The 21,851-nt window shown below is 55.3% G+C and overlaps 2 protein-coding genes and 2 long non-coding RNA genes across 14 annotated transcripts in view; 3 read left to right on the forward strand and 1 right to left on the reverse strand.

Annotated features, from left to right (window-relative positions):
• The window catches only part of CBLC (Cbl proto-oncogene C), a 29,755-nt gene extending 24,616 nt beyond the window's left edge, over positions 1–5,139 (forward strand). For both annotated transcript variants that reach the window (XM_077980365.1, XM_077980364.1), the window contains one exon: positions 4,616–5,139. The gene's annotated coding sequence lies outside the window, so the exon portion shown is untranslated. The remainder of the gene's footprint in view (positions 1–4,615) is intronic.
• LOC144337186 (uncharacterized) lies at positions 522–4,990 on the reverse strand. The gene is made up of 4 exons (XR_013409919.1): positions 4,784–4,990; positions 3,699–4,232; positions 2,313–3,377; positions 522–1,759 (listed from the first exon to the last, which is right to left on the reverse strand). It is a non-coding gene; the product is annotated as an uncharacterized LOC144337186 (long non-coding RNA).
• A 495-nt stretch (positions 5,140–5,634) lies between the features above and the next one.
• Positions 5,635–6,920, forward strand: LOC144337185 (uncharacterized). The gene is made up of 3 exons (XR_013409918.1): positions 5,635–5,773; positions 6,118–6,222; positions 6,784–6,920. It is a non-coding gene; the product is annotated as an uncharacterized LOC144337185 (long non-coding RNA).
• Positions 6,921–6,996: 76 nt separating this feature from the next.
• BCAM (basal cell adhesion molecule) lies at positions 6,997–21,147 on the forward strand. Of its 10 annotated transcripts, none has more exons than XM_015124240.3 (15): positions 6,997–7,755; positions 9,826–9,947; positions 11,083–11,311; positions 11,398–11,468; positions 12,179–12,275; positions 12,367–12,549; positions 13,085–13,221; positions 13,535–13,691; positions 18,066–18,181; positions 18,285–18,426; positions 18,600–18,736; positions 18,890–19,034; positions 19,126–19,270; positions 20,433–20,550; positions 20,644–21,147. In XM_015124240.3, the coding sequence occupies exons 1-15, from the start codon at positions 7,674–7,676 to the stop codon at positions 20,647–20,649; spliced, it is 1,887 nt and encodes a 628-aa protein (XP_014979726.1). In that variant the 5' UTR covers positions 6,997–7,673; the 3' UTR covers positions 20,650–21,147. The 10 variants fall into 10 exon arrangements, 9 of the variants coding, with proteins under 9 accessions (XP_014979726.1, XP_077836468.1, XP_077836469.1 ...); XR_013409887.1 differs by having other exon boundaries at positions 7,067–7,755; positions 18,864–19,034; XM_077980342.1 differs by having other exon boundaries at positions 7,067–7,755; positions 13,535–13,737; positions 18,022–18,181.
• The last annotated feature ends 704 nt before the right edge of the window (positions 21,148–21,851 follow it).

Here is a 21,851-nt window from a genome sequence, read left to right on the forward strand (position 1 = left end):
TGACCCAGAGTGGGCATGGCTGGGGTAGGGAATCCCAGGGGGCTACAGGAACCCAGAGTGGGCACCTCACTCAGCCTGGGAGGTCAGGGACTGCTTCCAGGAGGAGGTGATGTCTGAGCTGAGACTTAAAAGATGATGAGGCCAGACGTGGTGGCTCATGGCTGTAATCCCAGCACTTCGGGAGGCTGAGGCAGGTGGGTTGCTTGAGCTCAGAAGTTCGAGACCAGCCTGAGCAACATGATGAAACTCCATCTCTACAAAAAATTTTGGAAAAATTAGCTAGGCATGATGGCACATGCCTGTAAGTCCTAGCTACTCGGGAGGCTGAGGTGGGAGGATGGCTTGAGCCCGAGAGGTCAGGGCTGCAGTGAGCCGAGATTGCACCACTGCACTCCAGCCTGGGCAACAGGGCAAGACCCCATCTCAAAAAAGAAAAGAAAATTTTTTAAATGATGAAAAAGTATTCTAATGGACAAGAGGCTTGAAAAAATGTATCAGGGCCGGGCGCAGTGGCTTACACCTGTAATCCCAGCACTTTGGGAGGCCGAGGTGGGCGGATCATCTGAAGTCAGGAGTTCGAGACCAGCCTGGCCAACATGGTGAAACCCCGTCTCTACTAAAAATACAAAAATTAGCCAGGCATGGTGACAGGCAGCTGTAATCCCAGCTACTCCAGACACTGAGGCAAGAGAATCACTTGAACCCGGGAGATGAAGATTGCAGTGAGCTGAGTACACACCACTGCACTCCAGCCTGGGCAACAAGAGCGAAACACTGAAAAAAAAAAAAAAAAAAAAAAGAAGGAAGGGAAGGAAAGGAAGCAAGGAAGGGAGGAAAGGAGGGAGGGAGGAAGGGGGAGAGAGAGAGATTGCAAGAGAGAAAGAGAAAAAGAAAGAAAGAGTTATCACAGATTTCGTTCCAAGCAACAGATGCCACCTCAGGGGCAGAAAGGGAACTTATTGAGAGGAGTTGGGGTCGCTCACAGAATCCCAGGAGTGAACTGGGGAATCAGGATTGGAAAGTGAGCAGGAAGGATCCTGGCAGCTGGCCAGCAATGGTAACCCAGCCACAGTGACACCACAGAACCGGTCTGATGAGGCCATGCTGGTGATGGCCACTGGACACTGTAGTTGTCTTGCTGCCTCTGCTGCCCCAGAAATAGGATATGGCTGCTCTTCTCGTTCACTGTTGCTGGTAATAAATCACTTAACAACTTAGCCGCAAATGACAGCAATCATTGCATTAAGTCTCATGGTTGTTGTGGGCTGGGATTTGAAGAAAGGTGTGGCTGGTTTGTTTGGCTCAGGATGCAAACAAATGGTGCAATCAGTGATGCCGGCCGCAGGGTGGCTGGGGGTGCTGGACAGGTGGGCATCTCTCTGTGGTCTTAGGGCCTCCCCCACCATGTGGTCTCTGCACTGGCCAGGTTGGGCTTCCCCACAGCATGGCTGCCTCAAGGTAGTCAGACTTTACATGGCCGCTGAAGACCTAGGCAGAACCTGCATGGCCTTTTCTAGCTCATTTTGGGAGTTCCGCAACTTCACTTCAGGTGAATTCTGTTGGTTGCATGCAAGTCACCAGACTACGCAGATTTGAGAGGAGGGTGCCATAGACCCCACCTCTTGATGGAAAGAGTATCAAGCTCTGATTGTAGAAACACATGTGGGATGAAAGAGACTGTTGCAACATGGTGAAACCCCATTTCTACAAAAGAAAAAAAAAATTAACTAGGAGTGGTGGCGCACACCTGTACTCACAGCTACCCAGGAGGCTGAGGTGAGAGGATCACTTGAGCCCTGGAGGACGAAGCTGCAGTGAGCCATGATCATGCCATTGCACTCCAACCTGGGTGACAGAGCAAGACCCTGTCTCAAAAAGAAAAAAGAAAGAGAGTGTTGTAGCCGTCTTTGGAAAATAGAATCTGTCCCAGCTGCCATGTGTGGCTGGAAGAGATGGCCAATTCCTGATATTCAAAAGTGTGGAAGTATTTGCCAAGTGTGGAAGGATTTGCCAAGCTTAAGTCACCTTAGCTCCAACAGATGCAGGAAAGCAAACATCCATTCTTGTTGGCTTCAACAGACAGTAGGCTTTCAGACAGTAGGAATTTCCTTAAACGTGGGAAGGGACTGCACATGCTAGGTAATCCTTCCCCAAAAATATCTACTATAGCCTGCTCCTTTGGTTTTTTGTTGTTGTTGTTGTTGTGTTTTGTTTTTGAGACAAGGTCTCACTCTTTCACCCAGGCTGGAGTGCAGTAGCACGATCTTGGTTCATTGCAGCCTTGACCTCCCCAATTCAAGCGATCATCGCACCTCAGCCTCCCAAGTAGCTGGGACTACAGGCACACACATCCACACCCTGTTAATATGTATTTTCTGTGGAGACAGGGTTTCACCAGGTTGCCCAGGCTGGTCCCAAATTCCTAGGTTCAAGCAATCCGCCTCCCTCAGCCTCCCAAAGTGCTGGGATTGCAGGTATGAGCCACTTTACCTGGCTTTGAATGTTCAATATCAATAGACCCTTTGCAGAAGTTCTTATCGAAACTCTCCCTGCACAACCATCTCTCGTTGTACAATCAAAAACGCATTCACGCTGCCACCCAAGACAAAAAATTTCAATAGTTCCATTTTCCAGATCTGAGACTGGAATCAGGGAAGAACCATTCCCCTCCAAATGTGTCATTCTCCCCACATTCCACAAGCTGTGAGCTAGTTTTAAAGTTAATCGTCACACACTGTGCGAAAAATAATGGGAAAAAGGTCAAGAAAAGATAAGTCAGCCGGGCACTGTGGCTCCCGCCTGTAATCCCAACATTTTGGGAGGCTGAGACTGGTGGATCATCTGAGGTAAGGGGTTCGAAACCAGCCTGGCCAACATGGCGGAACCCTGTCTGTACTAAAAATACAAAATTAGCCAGGCGTGGTGGTGTATGCTTGTAATCCCAGCTACTTGGGAGGCTGAGGCAGGAGAATCGCTTGAACCTGGGAGGTGGAGGTTGCCGTGAGCTGAGATCGTGCCATTGCACTCCAGCCTGGGCAACAAGAGTGAAACTCCGTCTCAAAAACAATGAAAAGGTAAGTCTGGCCAACCGTGGTGGCCCACACCTGTAATCCCAGCACTCTGGGAGGCCGAGGCAGGAGGATTGCTTAAGCCCAGAGTTTCAGAAAACATAAGCCTTGTTACTTAAAATATATGAGGATATACACCTGCGACAGCATGGATGGAATTAGAACTTTTTTTTCTTTTGTTTCTTTTTTTTTTTTGAGACAGAGTCTCGCTCGTCACCCAGGCTGGAGTGCAGTGGCCTGGGTTCACGCCATTCTCCTGCCTCAGCCTCCCGAGTAGCTGGGACTACAGGTGCCCGCCACCACGCCAGGCTAATTTTTTTTTTTTTTTTTTTTTTTTTTTTTTTTTTTTTTGAGACGGAGTCTCACTGTCACCCAGGCTGGAGTTCAGTGGCCAGATCTCAGCTCACTGCAAGCTCCGCCTCCTGGGTTTATGCCATTCTCCTGCCTCAGCCTCCCGAGTAGCTGGGACTACAGGCGCCCGCCACCACACCCAGCTAGTTTTTTGTATTTTTTAGTAGAGACAGGGTTTCACCGTGTTAGCCAGGATGGTCTCGATCTCCTGACCTTGTGATCCGCCTGTCTCGGCCTCCCAAAGTGCTGGGATTACAGGCTTGAGCCACCTCGCCCGGCTAATTTTTTGTATTTTTATAGAGACGGGATTTCACCATGTTAGCCAGGATGGTCTTGATCTCCTGACCTCGTGATCCAGCCGCCTCGCCTCCCAAAGTGCTGGGATTACAGGCGTAAGCCACCGCGCCTGGCATTTTTGGTTTTTTTTTTGAGACCTAGTCTCGCTCTGTCACCCAGGCTGGGGTGCAGTAATGCAATCTAAGCGCACTGCAACCTCCACCTCCTAGGTTCAAGCAAATCTCCTGCCTCAGCCTCCTGAGTAGCTGGGATTATAGGCGCGCGCCACCATGTCTGGCTAATTTTTGTATTTTTAGTAGAGACGAGGTTTCACCATGTTAGCCAGGCTGGTCTCAAACTCCTGATCTCGCGATCCGCCCATCTCGGCCCCCCAAAATGCTGGGATTACAGGCATGAGCCACCATGCCCGGCCTTAGAACTTTATTTAATTCAGTCCACAAATATTTACTCATCTCCTCTTCATGCCAAGCACTGTTCTAGACACTGGAGATAACAGTGGTGAACAAAAGAAAGTTACTGTTCTCTTGCACTTTAAATTCTGGACAAGATTAACAATAACAAATAACTAACTATAATTTATCTGACAGCAATAAATGCTACCAAGGAAAATGTAAGATAAGAGAAATAAGGAATGGCTGATATAAAAGGAGTTGCCATTATATCTTATTTTATTTTATTTTTATTTTTATTTTATTTGAGACAGGGTCTCACTCTGTCACCTAAACTGGAGTGCAGTGGCACAATCACGGCTCACTGCAGCTCTGACCCCCCCTGGCTCAAGCAATCCTCACACCTCAGCGTCCCATTTAGCTGGGACTACAGGCATGCACCACCACGCCCAGTTAATTTTTTGTTGTTGTTGCTTTTTTTTAAGACAAAGTCTCGCTCTTGTCCCCCAGGCTGGAGTACAATGGCGCGATCTTGGCTCACTGCAACCTCCGCCTCCCGGGTTCAAGCAATTCTCCTGCCTCAACCTCCCGAGTAACTGGGATTACAGGCACCTGCCACAACGGCTGGTTAATTTTTGTATTTTAAGTAGAGAGGGGGTTTCACCATGTTGGCCAGGCTGATCTCGAACTCCTGACCTCAGGTGATCCACCCACCTCGGCCTCCCAGAGTGCTGGGATTACAAGCGTGAGCACCATGCCTGGCCATTTTTGTATTTTTTGTAGAGACCGGGTTTCGCTATGTTGCCCAAGCTGGTCTCAAACTCCCGGGCTCAAGCAGTCCTCCCGCCTCAGGCTCCCAAATTGCTGGGATTACAGACATGAGTCCCTGCGGCTGACCTGGACCTCAGCTTTTACCCTAAGTGAGGCAGAAGTCATGGGACGACCCTGGGGCAGAAGAGTGACATGAGTTGACTCATATTTAAAAGGAATCCCTCAGGCTGTTTTGTGAGAATAAATTACAGGCGACAAAGGCAGATGATGGTACAAGACTAGTTTCTGCAAGTCTCCAAGGGGCCATGGCTGCTGTTTTGGTGTTTCTGACTTTTCTCCTTCATACACGTGCCATAGAGTTCTCCTCCCTCACCTAGAACCTCAGATGGTTAGGTTTTTTCTTTCTTTTTTTTTTTTTTTTTTTTGAGACAGAATTTCACTCTTGTTGCCCAGGCTGGAGTGCAGTGGCAAGAGATCAGCTCACTGCAACCTCCACCTCCCGGATTCGAGTCATTCTCCTGCCTCAACCTCCCGAGTAGCTGAGATTACAGGCGCACGCCACCATGCCTGGCTAATTTTGTATTTTTAGTAGAGATGCAGTTTCACCACGTTGGTCAGGCTGGTCTCGAACTCCTGACCTCAGGTGATCCACCCACCTCGGCCTCCCAAAGTACTGGGATTACAGGCGTGAGCCACTGTGCCCAACCTCAGCTGTCTGGGTTCTTGAGGGAGGTGGAAGAGGTGGATGGCTGCTGAGAGGGCATGTACCAGGGTCCTGCCCAAACAGAAGGTGCACAGGCCAGGGACAGAAGAGCTAAGGAGTGTGTGTCGGTGCTCACAGTGTGTGAGCTTGACAGCAGCCGGGACTGTCTTGGAGTGCTGCCACATTCCCCATGAGTGAGTTTGTATTGTGTATCCTGGGATGCTCCGGTGTGGGTGGAATCTGCACGTGAGCTTGTGTGCCTTGCAAACCTTCCCTGAGCACCTGCACTGTGTCTGGTCTTGTGCTGGGTGGGGTACCCAGGGGAGGGGCCCTTAGCTCACCACAGTGATCAAGACATCCCTGGTCCTGCCCTGCACTCACAGGCTCACAGTCCCCAGCCAGGGACCCTCAGAGCATGCAGGGCTGAGGTTGGGGAGCCCAGAGGGGGAATCTGACCCAGCCAGGGAAGGCAGAGGGGACTTCCTGGAGGAGGGGATGGTACAGGTAATCCTAAAGGTAATCTTTTCCCATGTAACAGTTGCTCCCTAGGATGAACGCAGTGGCTCATGCCTGTAATCCCAGCACTTTAGAAGGCGGGAGGATCACTTGAGCCCAAGAGTTGGAGACCAGCCTTGGCAACATAGTAATACCCTGTTTCTATTACAAAAAAAAAAAAAAAATACAAAAATTAGCTGGACATCGTAGCACAAGCCTGTAGTCCCAGCTACTTGGGAGGCTGAAGTGGAAGGATCACTTGAGCCAAGGCGGTCGAGGTTTCAGTGAGCTATGATTGCGCCACTGCACTCCAGCCTGGGTGACAGAGCGAGACCCTCTTAAAAAAAAACAAAAAAACAAAACAAAAAAAACCCACGTTGCTCTCCTGTGTGACCAATACATAAAGTAACTTTGACCAATCTAATAACTCCCAGGCTGACCTGTAATCCAAGCCTTCTCTGTGTATTGGAGCAGGCAAAGCCCAGATCCAGGGCTACCCCAACCCCCAGGCTGATGAGAAGCCTGGGGAACCTCTCCCAGTGTGGCCAGTGACCCCCCACCCTCCCACGTTCTGACCACTGTCCCGGGCAACTAGTGACATCTAGTGGGGGGTTTTGTCCCAGTCTGACCTGGCCTGTAGGGGCCTTGGGCGGTGGGACCTGGGACCCACCCTTCCTAGCAGTGGCTGGACTCCTCCCCCTTCCCGCAGGTGCCCTGGCTTCTTCCCCTGCCTTCCTCACCTGCTCCGGCCAGCCTGACTCCTCCCCTCCCCACAAGGTTGGGAGGGAATGAAGGAGAGAGCGGGAAGGAGGAAGGGAGGGTGGCATTCCTGGGATTCCCTGGACAGGGGGAAGAGTGGGAGGGCCTTCCACGGGTAAGCAAGCGAGAGGGCACCCCGTACCCCACCCCCAGCCCCATTATCAAAGCGGTCTAGGAGGAACTGGATTTGAAGACCATTGAAGATAAAAGATTAAACTGGTTGATTCCAGGCTACTGGTCAGACGAGGAACCAGAGCACTGACCACAGGGGAAAACGTCTCCGGGCATACTGGGAACAGCTGCTGGGGGCCACTGGTCAGGCTGCGGGGGTCACTGGTTGGACTGGGAGAGGCCAGTGCAGGCCACTCAGACGGCACACTTGGGGCCATTAGTTACACTGGGAGAGGCCATCGTAAGCCACCGGTTGCAGTGGCGTCGGCTGGTTAAAATCGACAATGCCAGCCTAGGCTGCTGGTCACAGTGGGGACGAGTCCCCAGGGCCCCTGGTCAGAATAACGGGGAGAGGGTCCGCGATTGCCTGGTGAGATCCCAGCTCGGGTCACCGGCTACACTGGTCCATCAGGCCTCCCCGCTGCGGGCGCTGGTCAGTAAGCCTGGACAGTCCTGGGCTTGGGGGCGGAGGAGCCCCGAGCCTGGCCCCGTGCACTGGGAGGTCCCCTCCGGGCAGTGGGAGGTCCTGGCCCCGCGCCCGGGCTTGGTGGGGACGAGGGGGGCCTGGAGGGCGGGGCGGGGCGGGGCTGCCGGGGGCGGGGCCTCTAGCTCCCAGCCCCGCTGCGGCCGAGCTGCAGCCGGGGCTCAGTCGCCGCCGCCGCCGTGAACATGGAGCCCCCGGACGCACCGGCCCGGACGCGCGGGGCCCCGCGGCTGCTGTTGCTCGCAGTCCTGCTGGCTGCGCACCCAGGTATGGCTCGGGCTGAGGGCAAGGTGGGACTCGGGGGAGGCCCCTGGGGACCCCGGGAAAGCAAAGAGAAAGGGCTTTACCCTGACCCCAGGAAGCAAAATGTGGGGACCCCAAGAAGGAGGAATATGGGAGTGTTGGAAGGTACACCTTCCAGTGAGAGATCTGGGGACAGCCAGGCAAGAGAGCTGGGGATACCCAGGCGGTGGATCAGAGGCAACTAGAGAAGTCAGCCCCCTTTCCACTCAGCACCCTGGAATCTGCGTCCCACCTGCCTCCTTCCTCAGACCCTGGAATTTGGGCCCCCAGCCCTCTTTCCTCAGAGCCAGGAGTCCAGGCCTCCAGTGGCTAGAATGGCTTCCCCCAGGGCACAGAGGATCAAAACCCCAGGGCTTCCTCCCTCAAAGGTTCTCAAGTTTTAAGAGGTCCAGGGACCCCTTAGAGAAGCGAGGACCATGTTTCCCCACACCAGCGATCCGTACATATTTAGGAGTTTCCAGAGTCCAGTATAAAGAACCCGCCTCCCTCAGGAAAGGGCTGGAGCACCAGCCCTGGGCAGTGACAGTGGAACAAAGTGTTTCCAAGTGACAGGCCCCCTTCCTGGGGCCTCAGCTACATTTACACACCTGCATGGGCATGGCGATAGAAGGAGAGGAGGCCCTGGGTGGGGGGCTGGGGACAGAGGGACAGAGAGATGTGAGAGAGATTGGGGAAGAGAGAGGACCTCTCTGCCTCCACTTGCTGTCTGCAGCTCAGACCCAGCCTTAGGCACCAGCCTGGCCCCCATCACCCCTCCCTGGGGACAAGCTGGGGCCAGAGGTGAGTGCCTGGGAATCCAGGCCCCTGGCACACTCATGGTCAGTAGTGGGTCCCCAGGGGCGGGGCTGGGCCAGATTGAGCGGAGAAGGGAAGGGAGTATCTAAGAAGCACTGAGAGCTGATGCCAGGATGCCAGACCAGAGGGTGAGGGAGGGTGGTGGTTTTTCTACAAGAACTACTCCACCCAGGCCCCAGCCTCCTCTTCCCTCTGATCCCAGGTGTCCAGGCACTCAGCTTCCCAAGATCCTGGGCCTCAACCTTATCCTGTTGCACGATGACTCACCTTATATCCCGTTTGCTGTTGTATCAAATGGAGAGGGGGGCCAAGAGGCGGTTGGGGGCTCTGGCTCCAGGCCGGGCAGGTCTCAGCCAGCCTGTCCCTCCCACATTCCTGAAACCTGCCCAGCCCTGTCCCCCCTCACCACCCCCACACATCTATCCCGCCTAAGCTCCGGGCCCAGCCGCAGCCCACACCCCAGCCCCTCACTCATGGGAAAGAGGAAGAGACCCAGGGACTGAACGGTGCAGGTGCAGAGAGAGAGGCAGAGACAGGGACAGAGATGAAGACCCAAGAGGAGAGACACACGCAGAGGTGGAGACAGGGATGGAGAGAGACATTTATCCATCATCATGGAGGTGGCCCTGCCCAGGGTGCTGGAGGCAAATGACTGAGCCAGGCCTGGCCCTGCCCTGGGGGGTGGCATGTGCTCTGTTGGGAGAAGCAAGGGCCGGTGCAGTATTACCCCAGGGCCCTGTGCAGCCCAGAGGAGGAGCCCTGAGCTCTGCAAGTGCAGGGAGGGTTGGATTTGAGACCCAGAGATGCAGGGAGAAGGGATGGAGGGCGAAAGGATCTCAGGGAGGAGGGGCTGGGGGTCTGGACTCCTGGGTCTGAGGGAGGAGGGGCTGGGGGCCTGGACTTCTGGATCTGAGGGAGAAGGAGCTGGGGGACTGGACTCCTGGGTCTGAGGGAGGAGGGGACAGGGGCCCAGACTCCTGGATCTGAGGAAGGAGCTGGAACCTGGACTCCTGGGTCTGAGGGAGGAGGAGCTGGGGGACTGGACTCCTGGGTCTGAGGGAGGAGGAGACAGGGGCCCAGACTCCTGGATCTGAGGAAGGAGGAGCTGGAACCTGGACTCCTGGGTCTGAGGGAGGAGGGGCTGGGACCTGAACGCTTGGGTCCTGGGGGAGACAGGACCCTGTCTGGAGGGCTTTTCCTGTTGGTGTGGTGGACAATAGCTCAGATGCCCTCTTGCAGATGCCCAGGCGGAGGTGCGCTTGTCTGTGCCACCGCTGGTGGAGGTGATGCGAGGAAAGTCTGTCATTCTGAACTGCACCCCTACGGGAGCCCATGACCATTATGTGCTGGAATGGTTCCTTGTGAGTGCTTGGGGCTGGGGGGCCTGGAGTCAGGGCACAGCAGGGCAGCAAATGTTCATTCTCTCATCAGTGCCTAAGGTCTGTAGAGATTCACCAAGCCACACCCCTTGTTACAGATGGGGTCACTGAGTCCCACTGAGGAGAAGGGATTTGCAAGGTGCCCCATGTCTGGGCACAGCTGAGTCTAGAATGACGTTGACCTGCTCTGGACTGTGGGCTCTTGAGAGAGAGAACAGAGACAGACACCAAGAAAGCAGGAGAGGCTGGGTGCGGTGGCTCATGCCCGTAATCCCAGCACTTTAGGAGGCCCAGGCGGGTGGATCACCTGAGGTCAGGAGTTCGAGACCAGCTTGGCCAACATGGCGAAACCCCGTCTCTACAAAAAATACAATAAAAAATACGGTAGTCCCAGCTACCCAGGAGGCTGAGGTAGGAGAATCGCTTGAACTTGGGAAGCGGAGGTTGCAGTGAGCCAAGATCGTGCCACTGCACTCCACCCTGGGGAAAAAGAGTGAAACTCCATCTCAAAAAGAAAAAGAAAAAAAGAAAGCAGGAGACTCGAGGGGTCAGGGAGGACTAACGAGGAGAGAAGGCTAGGCGCAGTGGCTCACACCTGTAATCCCAGCACTTTGGGAGGCCTTGGTGGGTGGATCACAAGGTCAAGAGATCAAGACCGTCCTGACTAACATGGTGAAACCCTGTCTCTACTAAAAATACAAAAATTAGCCGGGCGTGGTGGTGCATGCCTGTAGTCCCAGCTACTCGGGAGGCTGAGGCAGGAGAATCGCTTGAACCTGGGAGGCGGAGGTTGCAGTGAACCGAGATCAAGCCACTGCACTCCAGCCAGGTGACTTGTCTCTCTCTGCTTGAGAGACAAGCGGAGAGGGAGAGATGGGGAGGAAGAGGGATAGAACTGGAATGAGATGGAGAAAAGGAGACAGGAAAAATCAAGAACTGATAGGGAATGGGGGCAGAAGGTGGAGAGGGACAGAGGGACAGAGGGACCAGGGAAACCCATAACAAGAGGAAAAGAGGCAGAGCCAGGAGCTGCAGAGAGAAAGGGCCCAGAGAGAGAGAGAGAGAGACTGAGGAGCGCTGGGACACCAGGAGCTGAGAGACTCCCGTGTGCCCGCAGACCGACCGCTCGGGAGCTCGCCCCCGCCTGGCCTCCGCCGAGATGCAGGGCTCTGAGCTCCAGGTCACAATGCACGACACCCGGGGCCGCAGTCCCCCATACCAGCTGGACTCCCAGGGGAGCCTGGTACTGGCTGAAGCCCAGGTGGGCGACGAGCGAGACTACGTGTGCGTGGTGAGGGCAGGGGCGGCAGGCACTGCTGAGGCCACTGCACGGCTCAACGTGTTTGGTAAGTGCCCACAGACATCCCCCGAAGGGAGGCAGGCAGGGAGGGGCACAGGGCAGGGTCTTCTGACGTGAACATCTTTTTCACAGCAAAGCCAGAGGCCACTGAGGTCTCCCCCAACAAAGGGACACTATCTGTGATGGAGGACTCTGCCCAGGAGGTACCTCTCGGGTGGACCTTGGTCCCAGGGTCCTGGAGGAGGAGAAAACAGGGCCCTGGACTCCTGGGTCTGAGGGAGGAGGGGCTGGGGACCCCTGGGTAATGAAGGATGATGGGCAAGGCCCGGCAAGGTGGCTCATGCCTCTCATCCCAGCATTTTGGGAGGCGGAGGCAGGCAGATCACCTGAGGTCAGGAGTTCCAGACCAGCCTGGCCAACATAACGAAACCCTGTCTCTACTAAAGATACAAAAGTTAGCCAGGCACGGTGGTGTGCAACTGTAATCCCAGCTACTCGGGAGGCTGAGGCATGAGAATCACTTGAATCCGGAAGGCAGAGGCTACAGTGAGCTAAGATCACACCACTGCACTCCAGCCTGGGCCACAGAGCGAGACTCCGTCTCAAAAAAAAAAAAAAAAAGAAAAGAAAAGAAAAGGAAAAAAAAAAAGGAGGGGCAGAGGGGGAAGACTCCTGTGTCCTGGGAAGGAGAGAGCTGGGGGACCCAGAATCCTTAGTCCCTGGAGGATGGTGCTGGAGGCCTGAACTCTTTAGTCTGAGGAGTCGGGGACTAGGAATTCAGACTCCTGGGTCCTGGGAGAGTCAGGAGTTAGGAGCCCGGCTCCTAAGTCTGAGTGGCAAGAATGGCTGAGAGAGGAGCCCCGACTTCAGAGTCCCAGCTCCAAACCCAGGGCCACACCTGTGTCTGCCTCAGATCGCCACTTGCAACAGCCGGAATGGGAACCCGGTCCCCAAGATCACGTGGTATCGCAACGGACAGCGCCTGGAGGTGCCCGTAGAGATGAACCCAAGTGAGCAGCGCAGGAGCTCGGCGGGATGTGGGCTGGGGTGGGTGGCGGGACTGGGGCCTGGCTGACTGCCACCTCCCCTAATCTCTCCCAGAGGGCTACATGACCAGCCGCACGGTCCGGGAGGCCTCGGGCCTGCTGTCCCTCACCAGCACTCTCTACCTGCGGCTCCGCAAGGATGACCGAGATGCCAGCTTCCACTGTGCTGCCCACTACAGCCTGCCCAAGGGCCGCCACGGCCGCCTGGACAGCCCCACCTTCCACCTCACCCTGCACTGTGAGTCTGTGCTGGCCTTTGACCTCTGACCTCAGGCTCCACACCTCATGAGGCCTGACCCTCCACCTGGTGGCCTAACACTCCCCTGTGACCCTCCACCTCCCTACTTCATGCTAAAAAAATGTGCTAGTGCTAGCCGCTGACTTCTGACCTCAGTTGGTCACACAAGCGCCATCATGACCTCTGACCTCCAACCTCCACTTAGCACCCTGGACCCCGTGGAGTTTAGGACTAAATGGTGCTTTACACTCTCTCACACTGAATCAGGTCCCCCTATGACATCTGGCTCCAAGTCTCACACTGACCCGTCGCCCGTACGGACCTCTGACCCTTGACCTATACTCACAGTTTATTTCAACCTCTGAACTCTGGCACTTTGCCTCAGAATAAGTGTGAACCTGAGGCTTGAAACCTATGACCCCTAACCTTTGACCCGCCATAGCCCTCTACTGGGATGCAGGACTGACCCCTTGTCTGTCCTCTAGCCTTGACCCTTCCCGTGATCACGATTCCCATCTCCCTGCCCTTCCCTTAGATCCAACGGAGCACGTGCAGTTCTGGTTGGGCAGCCCATCCACTCCAGCAGGCTGGGTACGCGAGGGTGACACTGTCCAGCTGCTCTGCCGAGGGGACGGCAGCCCCAGCCCGGAGTATACGCTTTTCCGCCTTCAGGTGACCCACCCAAGGGTCCCTCTGGGATCCACCCCCCAGCCCCTGACCTCCATGACCTACTAACCTGCATAACTTCTAATGTGGGACCTGGGAGGCCCCTGGCTTAGTCACCACCTGATCTGGTGGCCCACGAACTAAAAGGACCTCTGACCCCTGATTTGAGAGAGTCAGGACTTAGCATGCCACCTGACTTGACAAACCCTGACCACTGATTCTGGCTTAGCATGACACTAATCTGGTGGCTTCTGACCTAGCATAAGCCCGCTGAACTAGGGTGGCTTCTGAGCCTGGTTCCTCGTCCCCTGTCTCCCAGGATGAGCAGGAGGAAGTGCTGAATGCGAATTTCGAGGGGAACTTGACCCTGGAGGGAGTGACCAGGGGTCAGAGCGGGACCTACGGCTGCAGAGTGGAGGATTACGACGCAGCAGATGACGTGCAGCTCTCCAAGACGCTGGAGCTGCGTGTGGCCTGTGAGAGCCCTGGGGGAAGGGGCAGGCAGGAGGGGCCCTGGCATCAGTGCCTCTGCACCCTCCTCCCCACAGCCCTGAAGTTGCTCTGTCATCCCAAACAGTCTGCCTTCAACCCTTTCTCTGCATTTCTTGTGTTTTGGGGTTTTGTTTTGTTTTGTTTTTTCAGACGGAGTCTCGCTTTTGCCGCCTAGGCTGGAGTGCAATGGCACAATCTTTTTTTTTTTTTTTTTTTTTTTTTTTTTGAGACGGAGTCTTTGCTCTGTCACCCAGGCTGGGGTGCAGTGGTGCGAACTCGGCTCACTACAAGCTCCGCCTCCTGGGTTTACGCCATTCTCCAACCTCAGCCTCCCGAGTAGCTGGGACTACAGGCGCCCGCCACCTCGCCCGGCTAGTTTTTTTTGTACTTTTAGTAGAGACGGGGTTTCACCGTGTTAGCCAGGATGGTCTCGATCTCCTGACCTTGTGATCCGCCCGTCTCGGCCTCCCAAAGTGCTGGGATTACAGGCGTGAGCCACCGCGCCCGGCCCAAATGGCACAATCTTGGCTCACTGCAACCTCCACTTCCCAGGTTCAAGCAATTCTCCTGATTCAGCCTCCCAAGTAGCTGGGACTACAGGCATGCGCCACCACACCCAGCTAATTTTTTGTACTTAGTAGAGATGGGGTTTCACCATGTTGGTCAGGCTGGTCTTGAACTCCGGGCCTCAGGTGATCCACCCGCCTCAGCCTCCCAAAGTGCTGGGATTACAGGTATGAGCCACTGCACCCGGCCTTTCTCTGCATTTCTGTGGTGTTTGTCCTGGTTCTCCGAGCACCTGCCTCCATCCCCTCTAATCTGTCCTACACGAGGCAGCCAGAGAGACCAGACAGCTCTCTTTTTTAATTTCTTCTAATTTTTTTTTTTTAGAAATAGGATCTCGCTCTGTTATCCAGGCTCAAGTGCAGTGCCATGATCACAGCTCACCACAGCCTTGACCTCCTGGGCTCAAGTGATTCTCCCGCCTCAGCCTCCCAAGTAGCTGAGACCACAGGTGCTCCACCACACCTGGCTAATTTTTTTTTTTTTTTCCAGAGACAGGACCTGGCTTGCTGTGTTACCCAGGCTGGTCTTGAACTCCTCATGAGATCCTCCTGCCTTGCTCTCCCAGAGTGCTGGGATTACAGGAGTGAGCCACCGCATCTGGTCAAGAGCTCTTTCCGTAGCACAAACTTGACCCTCCTCTGCTCAGAATCTGCCATGGCTCCCCAGTACCCTTGGGAGAGAGCCCAGGTGTCTCACGATAGCCTTCGAGGCCCACCTGGCCAGCTTCACCATTAGCTGATCCTTCTCCCCAGTCAAGGCTATCTCCTCATCACCCCCCAGGCTCCTCTGGTTCCCACCTTCACTGCCCATCCTCCCCTACCATCTGTTTCTAACCAATCCCTTGAATCCCAGGCTTCTAAGAACACTTTTCAGTTCATTTTTATCCAGACCCTGGGGAAAGGCTGTATTCTCCCTTAGCACTTCTTGCATATCCCTTCCTGGGGTAGACCCTGCGCCAGATGCTGGGAACATGTCTGTGAACAAGACAGGCCACCGCTGTTATTTCAGTAGGGGAGACAGATGGTAAATGCTAACAGAGCCCTTTCAGTAACAATAGTGTGTCTACAGGTGATACCACCAGTGAGAGAGAGCGGGAGAGGGGATTATTTTAGGTGGCGGGTGTTGCAGTCTGCTTTCCTGGGAAGCACATTCTGATTTGGATGTTTTCAGGCAAGAAGTTTATGGGAAGTACCCCGGGATCCACACCTCTTGGATCTAGGGAGGCAAAGGAAGCAAGATTTAGCAAGATTTAGAAGTTGGACTGAAGTCTAAAGAAGGCCTCGGGCTGGGTGCAGTGGTTCATGCCTGTAATTCCAGCACTTTGAGAGGCCGAGGCAGGAGAATTGTTTGAGCCCAGGAGTTCGAGGCCAGCCTGGGCAACAGAGGGAGACCCCATTTGTATAAAAAGAAAAAAATTAAAAATGAGCCAGGCAAAGCGGCACACTCCTGTAGTCCCAGCTACTCAGACGCCCAGGTGGGAGGATCGCTTGAGTCTGGGAGGTTGAGATTGCAGTCAGCCAAGATTGTGCCACTGCACTCCAGCCTGAGTGACAGAGAAAGACCCCGTCTCTGGAAAAATAAAAACAAAAAAGTAGGCCAGGCGCCGTGGCTCATGCCTGTAATCCCGACACTTTGGGAGGCCGAGGTGAGTGGATCACCTGAGGTCAGGAGTTAGAGACCAGCCTGGCCAACATGGTGAAACCCCCTCTCTACCAAAAGTTAGCTGGGTGTGGTGGCAGGCGCCTGTAATCCCAGCTTCTCAGGAGCCTGAGGCAGGAGAATCACTTGAACCTAGGAGGCGGAGGTTGCAGTGAACCGAGATCATGCCATTGCACTCCAGCCTGGGCGACAGTGAGACTCTGTCTCAAAAAAAAAAAAAAAGAAAGAAAGAAAGAGGGCCCTCGGTCAGCCCCACGGGGCACTTGGAATCCAGGATGGCCCTTCACAGTTGTCCCCAGTTGGGGTGAGGGGGCTGGGCCTTAATAACCCCTACATCAACCAGTCCTCAGAGGTGTGCTGGCCTTAGGCAAGGGGCTCTCAGCAGCTGAGGCAGTTCCCAGAGAGGGCTGACAGCTGCGGGCTGACAGCTGTCATCCTTCTCAGCAGCTGGTGGAATAAGTCTTTCCATGCTATAGGAAAGATCTGGGTGTCCAAAATAGGGTAGGTCAGGGAAGCCTCTGAGAAGAGATATTTGAGTGAGAAACCAGAGTGGACTCAGAAACGCAGAGAACGGCCAGGCACGGTGGCTCACACCTGTAATCCCAGCACTTTGGGAGGCCGAGTCAGGTGGATCATCTGAGGTCAGGAGTTTGAGACCAGCCTGGCCAACATGGTGAAACACATCTCTACTAAAAATACAAAAATTAGCCAGGCATGGTGGCTGGCGCCTGTAATCCCAGCTACCCAGGAGACTGAGGCAGGAGAATCTGGGAGGCGGAGTTTGAAGTGAGCTGAGATTGTGCCACTGAACTCCAGCCTGGGTGACAGAGCAAGATTCTGTCTCAAAGAAAAAAAGAAAAAAGAAAAGAAACGCAGAGAGCTACAAGAAGAACACTGCAGACGGAGTGAGCAAGTGCAAAGGCCCTGGGGCAGGCCCCAACTTGGTCTGCTCAAGAAAAACAGCAAGACAACAGGGTAGCTGGGAGCACAGGAGGAGTGGGGGAGAGTGGGAGATGGTTCAAGAGGTGGGTGAGGGCCAGATCAGGCAGCATCTTTTAGGTACCCTCAAAAAGTTTGGCCTGGATGCCAAGAGTATTGGGGAGCCACTGCAGAGTTTTATGCAGAGGGGAGGGATGACCAGTGGATTTTTTTTTTTTTTTTTTTTGAGTCAGAGTCTCACTCTGTCACCCAGGCTGGAGTGCAATGGCACAATCTCGGCTCACTGCAACCTCCACCTCCCGGGTTCAAGCAATTCTCCTGCCTCAGCCTCCCCAGTAGCTGGGACTACAGCCACGCGCCACCATGCCCAGCTAACTTTGATTTTTAGTAGAGATGGGGTTTCACCATGTTGACCAGGCTGGTCTCGAACTCCTGACATCAGGTGGTGCACACATCTCAACCTCCCAAAGTGCTGGGATTACAGGCATGAGCCACCGCGCCCAGCCTGACCAGTGGGTGTTTTAAGAGATCCCTCTGGCTGCTCAGTGGAGGATGAACGAGAGGGAGGAGCAGGCTAGTGAAGAGGTGGTCGGGACAGTCAAACCTGGGGCCAGAGATGGAAGGAAGCAAGAGGATCCGTCCTGAGAGCAGACCAGATAAAGACCTGCTGAGGCCAGGAGCAGGGGCTCACACCTGTGATCCCAGCGCTTTGGGAGGTCAAGACAGAGGATCACTTGAGGCCAGGAGTTTGAGACCAGCCTGGCCAACATAGCAACACCTTGTCTCTATTCAAAAACAGAACAGAACAAAACAAAAATTTGCAGAAAAGATGTTTGGGTGTAACAGGGAGGTGACCCCAAGGGTTGGGGTTTGAGCAAAAGGTTTGGGTGCTAAAGTCACAGAAGGGACACCTTCCACACCTAAGGTTATTCGTTAACCATGGGCTCAGATGTCAGCTCTGAAGAAAAGTCATTGTCTTGGGCATGTATTTTGGGGTTAGGCTGCTAGATTTTTGGTTGGAGAGCCTGGATGGGAGAATGGAGATTTCATGGAGATGGGGTAAGCCAGGAGGAATACTTGCTGTTCTCTGCTTCCAACTGTTCATTCATATTTGCACCCCCAATGGCCCCTGGAGAGCCCCTAATTGAGTGGGTGGGGGTCTGGGAAGAGTGACAGACTGTCCCCCACTGCAGATCTGGACCCCCTGGAGCTCAGCGAGGGGAAGGTGCTTTCCTTACCTCTAAACAGCAGTGCAGTCGTGAACTGCTCTGTGCACGGCCTGCCCACCCCCGCCCTACGCTGGACCAAGGTGAGAGGGAAAGGAGCCCCCTCGGGCCCCACACTTGCACCCTCCTCTCTCCCCTTGCTGCTCGCCTTCTCACAGAGTCCTCCTCCTCCTCTGCCCTCCCCAGGACTCCACTCCCCTGGGCGATGGCCCCATGCTGTCACTCAGTTCTATCACCTTCGATTCCAATGGCACCTACATATGTGAGGCCTCCCTGCCCACAGTCCCGGTCCTCAGCCGCACCCAGAACTTCACGCTGCTGGTCCAAGGTTCAGGGTGCAGGGAGGGGGTGGGCTTGGATGGGGACAGTGTGGGGTGTGGGACCTGGACAAACAGGACGAGTCCCTGAGTCCTTGGCTGGGGGCTCCGTCTTCTGCTGGATTCCTCTCTTCTCTCTCTCCCTCCTCTCCCTTCACTTTCTTCCCATCCCCACCACCCACAGGCTTGCCAGAGCTAAGGGCAGCGGAAATAGAGCCCAAGGCAGACGGCAGCTGGAGGGAAGGAGATGAAGTCACGCTCATCTGCTCCACCCGCGGCCATCCAGAGCCCAAACTCAGCTGGAGCCAACTGGGGGGCAGCGTAAGGGACCTTCCTCTCCACCCTGAGCCCCCTCTCACTCATCCAAGTATTGCATCCTCCTTTCCACTTCCTGGGAGACTGGACGTCTTTCACCTCTGCCCTCACCCCCACCCCTTGACCCCACCAGCCGGGGCCTGATCGGAGCCTCCACAGCCCGCAGAGCCAATCCCCGGACGGCAGGGTTGGGTGAGCAGCTCTCTGACCCTGAAAGTGACCAGTGCCCTGAGCCGCGATGGCATCTCCTGTGAAGCCTCCAACCCCCACGGGAACAAGCGCCACGTCTTCCACTTCGGCACCGGTGAGTGACTGAGGTGGTGGCAGAGGAGCCGGGCGTGGGGCAGACAGAGCTCACTGCCTGACCCGTGCCTCTCTCCATCCTGTCCCTGCAGTGAGCCCCCAGACCTCCCAGGCTGGAGTGGCCGTCATGGCCGTGGCCGTCAGCGTGGGCCTCCTGCTCCTCGTCGTTGCTGTCTTCTACTGCATGAGACGCAAAGGAGGACCTGGCTGCCGCCGGCGGCGGGAGAAGGGGGCTCCGTGAGTGGCCTGCTATCTGCAATGACCACCATAGTTTAACCCCATCCCTACCCTCAACCCCAAGCTCAACCCATAACCAACTTCAACCACATCTTATCCTCCACCCTACATCCCACCACATCCACCTCCATCCCCAATCCATGTTCATCCCCAGCTGCAACCCAACCCAGATTAATCCACAGCCATCCCCAACCCATCCTTACCCCAACTACAGCCCCAAACCCAACCCAGACTAATCCACAGCCATCCCTGACTCCATCCTCATCCCCAACTACAGCCCCAAACCCAACCCAGACTAATCCACAGCCATCCCCGACGCCATCCTCATCCCCAACTACAGCCCCAAACCCAACCCAGACTAATCCACAGCCATCCCCAACCCATCCTTACGCCAACTACAGCCCCAAACCCAACCCAGAGCCATTCCCAAACCCATCCCCAAGCCAAAATCAATACCATCCCCTCCCTAATCTCCTCTCCTGCCCCTAGTTCAGTCTCATCCCCAACTCCATCCCTGTCTCCAATCCCAACCCTACCCCCAATCTCTCCTCAGCTGCAGTCCATGACCTCCTTCAAATCATCCCCATCTAAACTCCTCTCTAGCCCTGGCCACATCCCCATCCTCCCCAACCTCCAGCCCCAACACCCATCATCCCCCTGAGCTCACCCTTAACTCCAGTTTCTCCTCCAATCCCATCCCTCACCATCCAGCCCTCACCTAGCCACTTCCCAACCCTAGTCCCCCACCATCCCAAAGCCAACTTCACCCATGTCCCCATCCCCAATCACCCTTGTCCCCATTCCTGACTCCAAATCCAACCCCTAAGCCTCCCCAAGCCCCTCCTCATCTAACCTTGTCTCCAGCCCCAACCACATGGCCATCCTCACCTCCAATCCGTAACCATCCCAGACTGATCCTAAAACCAACTCCAGCTCCATTCCCATCTCCAACCCCAATAGCATCTGCATCCCCGTGCCCAAGCCTAACCCCAGTGCCATTACCAGCCCCTACCCTATCCCCATGCCACCCCCACCCAGCACACCCCCATCTTCACCTCCATCCCCAGCCGCATCCTAGCCCCACCCACCCCCATCCTCAGTTCTTCCCCCTGCCGTGTGCACCTCCAACACGACGCCTCCGCCCGATGCCTCTTCCCCCCAGGCCACCAGGGGAGCCAGAGCTGAGCCACTCAGGGTCGGAGAGGCCAGAGCAGACCGGCCTTCTCATGGGAGGTGCCTCCGGAGGAGCCAGGGGTGGCAGCGGGGGCTTCAGAGACGAGGTGGGTGAGGGCCTGGGCACCCTGGTGAAAGGGACCTGCTGGGCAGTGGAGCACGCCTGTGGGCACAGGCTGACCTCTCCATCCACTCCCCAGTGCTGAGCCAAGAACCTCCTAGAGGCTGTCCCTGGACCTGGAGCTGCAGGCATCAGAGAACCAGCCTTGCTCACGCCGCAACCACCCCCGCCTTCCCTCTTCCCTCTCCCTGCCCAGCCCTCCCTTCCTGCCTCTGCCGGCAAAGCAAGGCCGCAAAGCAGGGACTCACAGCGGCTGCCTGCCTCCGGGAGGGAAGAAGAGGGAGGGGGGTGGGTGGGAGGGGGCCTTCCTTCAGGGAATGTGACTCTCCCAGGCCCCAGAATAGCTCCTGGACCCAAGCCCAGGGCCAGGCCTGGGACAAGGCTCTGAGGGTCGGCTGGCCGGGGCTATTTTTACCTCCCGCCTCCCTTGCTGGTCCCCCCACCTGACGTCTTGCTGCAGAGTCTGACACTGGATTCACCCCCCACCCCGCCCCTGGTCCCGCTCCTGCCCCCACCCTACCTCCACCCGACCCCATCATCTGTGGACACTGGAGTCTGGAATAAATGCTGTTTGTCACATCAACACTATCCTGTGGCCAGAGCTTCCTCTGGGAGTAGGGAAGGGAAGGGCGATGCAGGTGATTCCCCCCTCTCAGCTGCCCCCACGTCCACCCCCTTGCAAGACCTTGGAAGAAGTCTGATGTCATGGAGAAAGAAATGAGACAGGGCTGGGCACCGTGGTTCATTCTTGTAATCTCAGTGGTGGTGGCTCATGTCCGTAATCCCAGTACTTTAAGAGGCTGACACTGGAGGGTGACTTCAGGCCAAGAGTTAAAGACCAGCCTGTGCAACAGATCGAGACCCCATCGCTACAAATAACAATACTAATAATACAAAAATTAGCCAGGTGCGCCTATAGTCCCAGCTATTCAGGAGGCTAAGGTGGAAGGATTCCTTGAGCCCAGGAGTACGAGGCTACAGTGAGCTATGATTACGCCATTGCACTCCAGCCTGGGTGACAAAGTGAGACTTCATCTCTAAAAAAAGAAGAAAAGAAAAACAGGCCAAGCTTGATGGCTCACACCTGTAATCCCAGCACTTTGGGAGACCAAGGTAGACGGATCACTTTAGGTCAGGAGTTTGAGACCAGCCTGGCCAACATGGTGAAACCCCGTCTCTATTAAAAATACAAAAAAATTAGCGAGGCATGGTGGTGCCAGCCTGTAATCCCAGCTATTTGGGAAACTGAGGCAGGAGAATCGCTGGAACCCAGGGGGCAGAGGTTAC

Source organism: Macaca mulatta, chromosome 19 (genome assembly GCF_049350105.2).
Source record: "Macaca mulatta isolate MMU2019108-1 chromosome 19, T2T-MMU8v2.0, whole genome shotgun sequence".
NCBI classification, from domain to species: domain Eukaryota; kingdom Metazoa; phylum Chordata; class Mammalia; order Primates; family Cercopithecidae; genus Macaca; species Macaca mulatta.